The following is a 9,787-nucleotide window of genomic DNA, read 5'->3' as shown; positions in this document are numbered from 1 at the left end:
AAAATCTTGCATCAAGTGGCGTATTTTCAATGCCACAAAGGTCAAAATGTACTAATCCAACTTCTATACTTCTTTTATGCCGACCAAAAAAAGACACATCAATATCCTCCCTAAACCAATTGAAAATCTCAAAATCTAGAGTCCAAATTAGTGGTCAAAGATAAAAGGAGTGATTTAAAGTATCTAGAAATCCCGAGGGAGGTAAATTCAAATCCAAAAAGGGAAAAAAAAGAGAAATACGAAAAAGTAGTTGTGTGAAAAATTAGTTAGTTATTTCAGTTAAAAGGCCCACCCAGAGTTAATGCCGCCATATTCTGAGGAATGTTCAGTGCCAAGATAGAAGATTTGAGGCTTAAGCTACGCACTTTTCTCTCTTAATCACTCATCATTCCACATCAACAATTATCAAATTTCATTCAATCTCTATCCATTTTTCCTCTTTTGGGCTTTTCTTCCAATTCCATCTCCAAAGATCAACACTTTAACTTCCAAATTACAATAATAATAATAAAAAAGCTTGATTTCATTGAATAACGCAGCTTGTTTCAGGTACATGATGTTTTTTTTTTAGTTTTTTTAAGATGCCCAAGGTGAGAAATGATTGTATAGGTACCTTTTAAAGATGCCCAAAGAATAATTTTGTCCAAATCTATCTAAATTTTGGTTTATGTTTGTGTGATCATATTTTTTATTCTTTACATTGTAATGATGAATATTATGTAGGGGATTCATGCCTGATCTTTACACACTTTGTTTGTAATTGATAATTTATTCCTGATTTTGTTTGAGCTCAGATTTTCATTGAACAAGTGTTATAACGACAACACTCTGATCGGAAGATTGGACGACTGTATACAATTCAGTACGTTTTGGATTTCAAATCAGCTTTGGGGGGGTAGATCAAAATTGACATCTCAACCAGAAAATTTTGGAAGGTTTGGTTGAGAAATAACAGATTGCATTTGGTTCAGATAGACAAGAGTGTGTGTCATTGACGTATCATTGAGCTGAGGCATTTCTTGGGGTGTTTGAGAAGGAGAAGGAAAAGGAGGAGCCTCGAGATTGAGATTATGTTTTTTTTTAATGTAGTTTAATGTTATATGAGCCATGGAAAATGAGGTGGTTGGCACTTCTGGTCGGCAGGTCCAGAAAGATTTAACTACTGTCGTTTCGGGTAGCAGGTTCCGCGTCGGACAACCTGTTCAAAATGTGTCTGTACAGACAGGTGAAGAATTTTCGTTGGAGTTTATACAAGATCGTGCCACTATAAGAAGAGTGCCTATCGTACCTGATATGGATCAGGGGCAACTGAGGAGGGGTAGGTCTAATATAAATAAGAATCTTCATGTACGGTATGAGGATCTCACTGGAATTCTTGGTCTGAAGAGAATGAACTCTGAATGTAGCTATGATGCTTCAGACGCTGCTCTCAGAAAAGGGTATGTTATGGAGGTTGAGAATATGAAAACTTCTGAAAATGCAAGCAGATATTACGATGAAAATGGTGTTGATGGAAAAGAATCAAGAAAGCCGTTTGAAGAAAATAGCTATCAAGCTGCTTCAAGGCCGATGGCTCCACCTATGCCTATTTTGTCTCTCCTCATGGGTTTGTACCTTATGGTTCGGGAACATCAGATGGTTCTAGATCTGGCAAGTTTAAGTTCCTTTGCAGCTTTGGTGGGAAAATATTGCCAAGGCCAAGTGACGGAAAGCTTAGATATGTGGGTGGGGAGACAAGGATTATCAACATCAGGCAGAACCTTTCGTGGGGGGAACTTGTGAAGAAAACATCCGAAATTTGCAATCAGCCGCATATAATCAAGTATCATCTTCCTTCCTGGCGAGGATTTAGATGCTCTTATATCTGTATCTTCGGATGAGGATCTTCAGAATATGTTAGAGGAGTACAATGGGATAGAACGAATTGATGGCCAACGATTGCGATTATTTCTCATCTCCACCAACGAATCTGAGAGTCCATCTTCTTTTGAAGCAAGGGCCGCCGAGCAAGGAAGTTCTGAATATGAGTATGTTGTTGCTGTTAATGGTGTAATGGATCCTAGTCCCAGAAAGGGATCTAATGGGCTGCTGGGACAGATCTCGGATGGTGCCTCAAATTTTTACAAGGGTTCTCCCACTTCATTGCATCCTTTGGAGGTCAGAGATGGTGTCAGCCCATCAAATGTAATGGGGATGTTCTCACGTCCTCCTGCCCAATATTTTATCGCTACACAGAATGCCTCCAATGCTGCAGCTCAGTCACCTCCTTATTCTCCATTGCCTATTCAGCGAAGAGATTCTAAAGGTTCTCATTTACATGTTTGTGAGGATGATTCATGCCACTGTAGTAACGAAAGCAGTATTTCGTATGTTACAGACCAATCAGTACCTGATAGCTACATTGTTGAAGGCACAAGCTACTATTACCCTACACACAGTCCAGTATCTTTAATTGATCTTAATCATCCTAGAGGTAATGTTTTTGATGCTGAGAAACCAAGCAAATCCCGTGGAGTGCAATTCCAGGAGCGGAGACCAGTTAAAGGTAACGAAATTCCACCTGCAATTGGTCGAAATAACAGTGACTTGGATGGTTATACGTGTGAGAGGCCTTTACTCTTAGAGCGGGGATTTCATTCTGAGAAGATACTCTCACAGGCAAACGATCGAATGGGTCTTTTATCAGGATCAAATGATTCAGTTGGGTCTCAACATGGTATGCCACACGTGTTTTCTGACTCACGGTTGCAGGAACATGGAGAGAAGTCCACCCGTTTTTACCAAGAAGGAACTACCTCATCATCCCCCTTGAACTTTTCAACTACAGTGTCACCTGCTTTGGTAAATTCAAGTACCTGGCGCAAAGGACCACTGCAACTTGAAGAGAACACTAAATTTTCCAATGATGCGATCCAAAATAAATTACCAAGTGCAGAGCCCAGTAGCTCCCCGGGGATATTGGATTTGCCAAAGTTTTCTCAAGTTCCAGAATTTTGTGGAAGAGATGAAACCGTCCAAACGGTTGCTCATGGTTTTAATGACAAATACCATACAACCACAGAAGCGTCAAACTTGATGACATTGGACCCGTACCCTGGTAATCCTGAAATGAGACTTGACATGTTGAACTTGATGAATGAAAATGATTCTCTCGTACCTCAAGAAAAGGAACACCATGGCATTGGTATCAACAACAAACTCTTAAACATCAATCAACATCCAATTTCACTGCTTGATGCTTGTAGTAATTCAGATGAGAGAAACGTCCCCAGAACATCAATTCCTGCTTCATCACTCGCTGATATGGAAGAGAAACCCCAAGGCTACCCATCAGACATAGTTACGTCTGAGCTTGTTAGAAACCTGAGACCCGCCAAGGATGAAAGTAGTAGTTTAAACAATTGTGTTCAAAGTGAATTAAGAAATGAAGAAAACAATGCCGTGGCATGCATGCCATCTTGTACTGATCCTCGTTGTTCCTCTATTGGTGTTTCCTGCGCTTCTTCTTGGCCACTTGATGTTGCATTGCAGAAAGAAAGGGAGGACCAAGAACCAATGCTCACAAGCTCTTTAAGTTTAGACCCCTTAGCAGTAAAAGGTATTGGTGCCCCAAAATTGAACGGCGATTGTCTTTCTTGGTCTTCATATCAGAAAGCAAATGCAGATGCTTCTTTGAGGAGAGGTGTGTCTCTCCTTGATGATGTCTGTGGGGATTTTCCTGATCAGAAGGTTGATATGGTGGAGGATCGTGAGGGGTACCCTCCGGACTCGCCTGAGGTAGAAGAAACCACCTTAGTTAGTTCAGAGCCTGTACATAACTTTGGTCAAGAAATTCAACTAGAAACAGTGATCGTTGAAGATGTAACCGATAGTATGCCTCTTGATGCTGAATCTTCTTCAAACATTGTTCCACATGTTCAGGATGAGCTCTTCGAGGATATTGGATCCCCAAGACTAACAGATGTTGAGAGCATTTCTCCAGGGAACGAGTCTGAGGTATTACTCCATTTGCATTTAACTATTTCCTCCAATGCAATTATTTTTGCACTACTTCTACAAAATTATTCTCTTCTTGTATGCTGCAGTATGATCATGATATTGACGGAAATAGGGATGAATCTATCAGTGATGCCACAATAGCTGAAATAGAAGCAGGCATCTATGGGTTGCAGGTTAAAAGTTTAAACTGATGACTGATGTGTTTTTCATTTGAGTTGTGATATTTCATGCTTACCTTCTTTCCTTCTCTCTCTCTCTCTCTCTCCTTTTTTTTTTGGGTATAAATATCTTCCTTGATCCTGATCATGCATGATAAATTTGATATTTACCTGAGTCCATGACACCATTGGCGAATAGCATGTCCATTCCTTTAATGAAGGCTGAAAAAATTGATCAAACTACACTATGATCCCTCTTCTTTCAGTTAAAGTCATACTATTGTTTGTGAAAATACTTAGAATGTGTTTCTTCCTTGTTAAAGTCTTATTATTGTTTTTAAAAATACTTAGAATGTGTTTTTTGCTTAAGTGAATGGCCCTCCCCAAAATGATATGTTTTCCAAGCAATTTACTAAAACAAAAGATCCAAATGCTATATGGTACTGAATGTTCATATCCTGATGGCAGATCATAAAGAATGCTGATCTTGAGGAGTTTCGAGAGTTAGGATCTGGTACATTTGGAACTGTTTACTATGGAAAGTGGCGAGGAACAGATGTTGCTATAAAAAGAATTAAAAAGAGCTGTTTTTCAGGCCGATCGTCTGAGCAGGAGCGGTTGGTAGGTCCAGAAATCTGGGAACTGCTAAACTTTGAGTCATTATCCATGTTTGACATTCTGTTTCTACTTATCCATTTTCTGCTATTAAATTACTTCATAGATCTGAAGTAGTATTGGTTTTTTCTGCAATGGGTCCCTTTTTTGTTAGTAGACTTAGATTCGTGTGTATTTGGTTCGATTTATCACAATCTATCATGAAACTTCCACCTACTGGTGTTAGAGAGGAAGCTTCATTGAATTTTCCTTTTTACTTCCCAAAAATGCCAGCGGGACTTGAACCATTGACCTCGTGGTATGACTGAATCGTTTTCAATCACCTGAGCCAGGACTCAACACCGTCTTGTTTTAATCCTTATACCAAATAAAACCGTATTATCAAGTTCTATAAATTTTTTTCTTTCAAATTGTTGATGCCTGAGTCATGCTAATGTAGATTTACATTCTGCACAGACTAAAGACTTTTGGAGAGAGGCACAGATTCTATCAAAACTTCACCATCCAAATGTTGTAGCTTTTTATGGGGTGGTTCCTGATGGATCTGGGGGAACATTGGCTACTGTGACTGAATTTATGGTTAATGGATCACTCAGGCATGTCCTTCTACGGAAAGATAGGTAAGGTCATCACCATGCCTTTTCCTTATATTTGTACCACTAAACTATTTATTTAAGGAGTTTTGTGCTTGTTACAGGGCACTTGATCGTCGTAAAAAGCTCATAATTGCAATGGATGCAGCTTTTGGCATGGAATACTTGCATTCTAAAAATATTGTTCATTTCGATCTCAAATGTGACAATTTACTGGTCAATCTGCGAGATTCTCAAAGACCCATATGCAAGGTAAATATAGAGAGACAGCTAGAACCAGTTACCCAGCTATGTGGGAATCATGGTTAACAAGGCATTGAGTTGGAAAATGCAAATTGTTTACTGTTACTGATATTTTTCTTTTAGCGTTTTTCTCTTTTGTTGCTTCTTTCTTGGATTTAGATGACTGGGCTTTGAACATTTAAGGCCGGGCATGATGCCTGTTTCTTGAATCGTTTTGCAGAAAATTCTGCTCACATTTGGTCCTCTGTTTGTGTTGTTTATGTCAATCAACTCTATTAGTTGTAACCTGACTCGGTCTCCGACTTTTTGCAGGTTGGAGATTTTGGATTGTCTAGAATTAAACGTAACACTATGGTCTCAGGTGGGGTGCGAGGAACCCTTCCATGGATGGCACCAGAACTATTGAATGGAAGTAGCAGTCGAGTTTCCGAAAAGGTTAGTTTTCCTTAACGGAACCTTTGACAAATAGTCAAATATACTATGTTTACTAGACCTCCCAGAAGACATCTATTTTATAGTAATTCTGATAGTGTAGATGATATGATAATGCGAAAAACATAGCTGTGTTCCAGTAGTAGTAAAGTTGCAAAGATAGAATTTTTTTGACACTTGAGGCCTTGGTTATATATGAGGCCAAAAGAAGAGTAAAAAATAAAAGGTGAATTTTTTCAGTTCCATTTTCATCAAGAAATGTGAACCGGATATTGCAAAATGTCCTAGAATAGTTTTGCAACAGGAAAGCAGGAGATACCCAATTTCAGAAACTAGTCCTTGATTGCCTACATCTGTCATCAACCTGGATCATTAGATCATATAGTGAAACTTGCAAGGAGCATGGTTGTCGTGTCCTCAAAGTTGCGATAGTGGAATCTGAATCCATCCTTGAACACAATAAAAATTAAAAAATAAGAACAAGATAAGACAATCTTAGGGTCATTGAGATTGGGACTGTTCAGCAAAATGATCATGAGGTCCAACTGAGTTAATAAGTAGCTTCAAATTAATACTGTAGATATTTTATTTTTCCTTTTACAAAGAATGTAAAATATTATTGGTATTATTTGTCGAAAGATGTGATATTCGATCAAACAAAGGAGAAAGAACTTCACTATCCTTTTAGATACTGTGGATACACCATGAACAGTACAACAATGATTTTAGTTGGGGAAATTATTCAAGATCTTGATAGTACAGTGGAAAAATTAAGTGCATTCTGTCCATGAGGCTTTCTGAAACTCAACACTGAGATCTTCTCATGCCAAAAAGAGTGCAAAGTCACAATGATGTTCTTCGATTGTAATAATACCATCTCTCTCACCCAGCATCACTACATATGAGTGTAAAAATTGCACAACTCCTCTTAGCTAAATGTAGTGATAAAGTAGACAAGAATAATTCCATATGGCAAAGTAGAATATTTAAAGGTTGGTAATCCTCCTACCTTACATATACACACATTATACGTAGATAAACTGTACATATTCCTTTCATCTGAAGAGGTAAAAGAATGACACCACTTGGGTTTTGCAGGTTGATGTCTTCTCATTTGGCATTGCAATGTGGGAAATCTTGACAGGGGAAGAGCCCTATGCCAATATGCACTGTGGAGCAATCATAGGTTAGCAATTTGATTGACCTAATATTGATGATTTGTGACTATTAGATTATTAATCACATATGAACTACTCAACACTTTCATTGATTTGAACTCCATAATACTACAGTATGAAAGGAGTCTTTAGTTCTTCTGTATTTCTATACAGGATTGATGTGTTATGAACTTATGATTACGTATTAGTTTGTATACGAACCCATAAGCATCTAATGTACTGTTTTCCTGTTGGTTTTGTGGCATCTATATTTGTGTTTTATTTCTTTCTAATTATTGTACCCATTTGCACTCTTTGAGCTAGCAACTTTTTGCTTACCCATCTATCACTCTGTTATATCTCCTATGTTAACCAATATATATGCTTGTAATTTTTGTTGGATAAACTACTGCATCCTTATTCCTCTCTTCTCCATGTTGTTGGTTCTGATATTAGTATTAGCATGCAAAAACTATAACGAATCTTCTGGATGAAGCAACACACTGCTTTGATAAAACGCTATCATGAGAATTTCAAACTTGTCACTAAACCATATCAGGCTACTTGCATGTGACTCTTAACAAAAGTAATGACAATAAATTATGTTGTAAATTGTGCATGTAGGTGGGATTGTGAACAACAGTCTTCGGCCAGCTATCCCAGACCGCTGTGATTCAGAGTGGAGAAAGTTAATGGAGCAATGCTGGGCCGCAGACCCTTCAGTTCGACCATCTTTCACCGAAATAACAAATAGACTGCGTGTAATGTCAATGGCCCTTCAGGCAAAAGGACAGGTGAAGCGATAAAACTGATCAACTCTTTGTAAGCCGTCTGCATATAAAAGTGTTCATTCATTCTTTAGGAGCAAGATGGTACAATAGCTTCGATACAAGTCCCCTGGTGTAAAGGATCTGATCTATAGATATCAAAAGCACAAATAAAGTGCATAGCATTTTTTCCCCATCTTTGTTAATAGAAAACTATTTATTCCCCATTTTTTAATATACACAAAAAAAAAAAAAAAAAAATCCTGGTCAAGTAAGATTTTCATTTCTTGTAATTAGTATATATTCTTGATCCAGACAGTCAATATGAGTCCTTTGATCACCTATTGAAGTGAAGACAGTGTATTTCTTCTTATCTTCTCTGTCTGTTTTGTTTTTTCTATGCCAGATGCCTTTGTTTTGCGTGGATTATATTGATTAATTGAATAGAGGTTGACACTGAATGCTAGGAAGAGGACGAAATAAAACTTCTCAGAGTGCAAATGATCATTACTTCACCCAAATTTTAAAGCTAATTGCAGCTACTTTGTTTCTGCTGGAATACTTTGTTATGCAGACCGTTAAGAACTTCCAAAAGGTTCAGTAGCTGGAAACAAGTATACCATAGTAGGATGCCCACGTTTTTTGACATTTTTGGGGACCATGCATGGACTGATGAATGCCCAAACCGCTAGCTAGGTTGTGAGTCCATCAGTTAAACAAACTACAAGTATTTCTGAAAGTACAACTAGCAAAGTTAAGCAAAGATGGTATGATATTATTATTAACTATAGGCTGCCAAAGTGCTGAGAGAAACCAAGAAAAAGAACAATGGAGAAGAATAGAAATTGATTGATTGAGAGAGTTGGGTTGGAGAGATTGATTAGGGTTAGAGATTGAGAGTTATTGTTCTCTACCTAGAGTTACATATTTATACTAACCTAGTTTGGGTGTGAAATAACCTAAAACATGAGAATATAAACTAGATATGGATGATCAGTTTGACTTATAGTCCACACTTATATAAACGTGGGACTTTACATGTCAATTATGTATAGGGCATATTCTAATAAGACCAATCATTCAAAAATCTTTGTAGTCTGATGACTCTGATCCTTCAAAAATTGCTCGGAAATCAAATCTGCTTGTTCCTTGCGAGGTGATATTGGGCTCCACTGCTTGTAGAGTGGTTCCTGCCTAGGAGAGAGCTCTATGCCTAGCTGAATTGCTGCTGCCGTCCCACATGAGCCATCACTGTCCCTGATCACAACGGCACACATACCAGCTTTGACAATTTCACTGTGATCACATCATGTTCTTATCATGACCATTAGCCATACTGATACACTTATTACTCATCATACCAGCTCTTATGAGCATAGGCAAACAAGTATCAGTATCAAGGTTAAAAACCTAAAATATCAGGATCAACTCTTTTTTTCGTTTTTTTTGGACAACACACCGCGTGTGGCTTTAGCAACACGCCACGCTCTTAAGTATTCCTCTTCACAAGGATGACTAGTGCTCGGAAGTGGGTGATTGGGGACAGCATTCGTTGTGTGGCAGACCCCCCTCATCTTCATGTCACGTCCAGCACAAAGAGCGAAGTCAGCAGTGTGCATATAGATGACATGAACATCTCTATGAAGAATGATGGGTTCTATCAACTGGGTGGGTGCGGAGAAGCTGTTTCCGAGTGATTGCTAAAACGATACATAGTGCATTTTCACAAGAACACTAGTTATTGATGAAAGCAAATGTAGTATGTTTGTTCAAACAAATATGATTCAAAAGCTGGAGTCAGGCTGAAATTTCGAAAGGCTTAA

The 9,787-nt window shown here is 38.2% G+C and overlaps 1 protein-coding gene across 1 annotated transcript; it reads left to right on the top strand.

Annotated features, from left to right (window-relative positions):
• The first annotated feature begins 287 nt into the window (after positions 1 to 287).
• LOC147500407 (RAF-like serine/threonine-protein kinase 20) lies at positions 288 to 8,342 on the top strand. Its single transcript, XM_086562050.1, is given in 11 exon segments — positions 288 to 549; positions 795 to 1,588; positions 1,591 to 1,832; positions 1,834 to 3,996; positions 4,086 to 4,172; positions 4,626 to 4,778; positions 5,229 to 5,392; positions 5,470 to 5,617; positions 5,921 to 6,043; positions 7,139 to 7,226; positions 7,822 to 8,342. Coding segments are annotated over 10 exon segments (3,831 nt in total). The 5' UTR covers positions 288 to 549; positions 795 to 1,107; the 3' UTR covers positions 8,004 to 8,342.
• Positions 8,343 to 9,787: the final 1,445 nt, after the last annotated feature.

Source organism: Coptis chinensis, chromosome 5, assembly GCF_015680905.1.
Source record: "Coptis chinensis isolate HL-2020 chromosome 5, ASM1568090v1, whole genome shotgun sequence".
Classification (NCBI taxonomy): domain Eukaryota; kingdom Viridiplantae; phylum Streptophyta; class Magnoliopsida; order Ranunculales; family Ranunculaceae; genus Coptis; species Coptis chinensis.
This window is presented reverse-complemented; position numbering and strand designations above follow the sequence as displayed.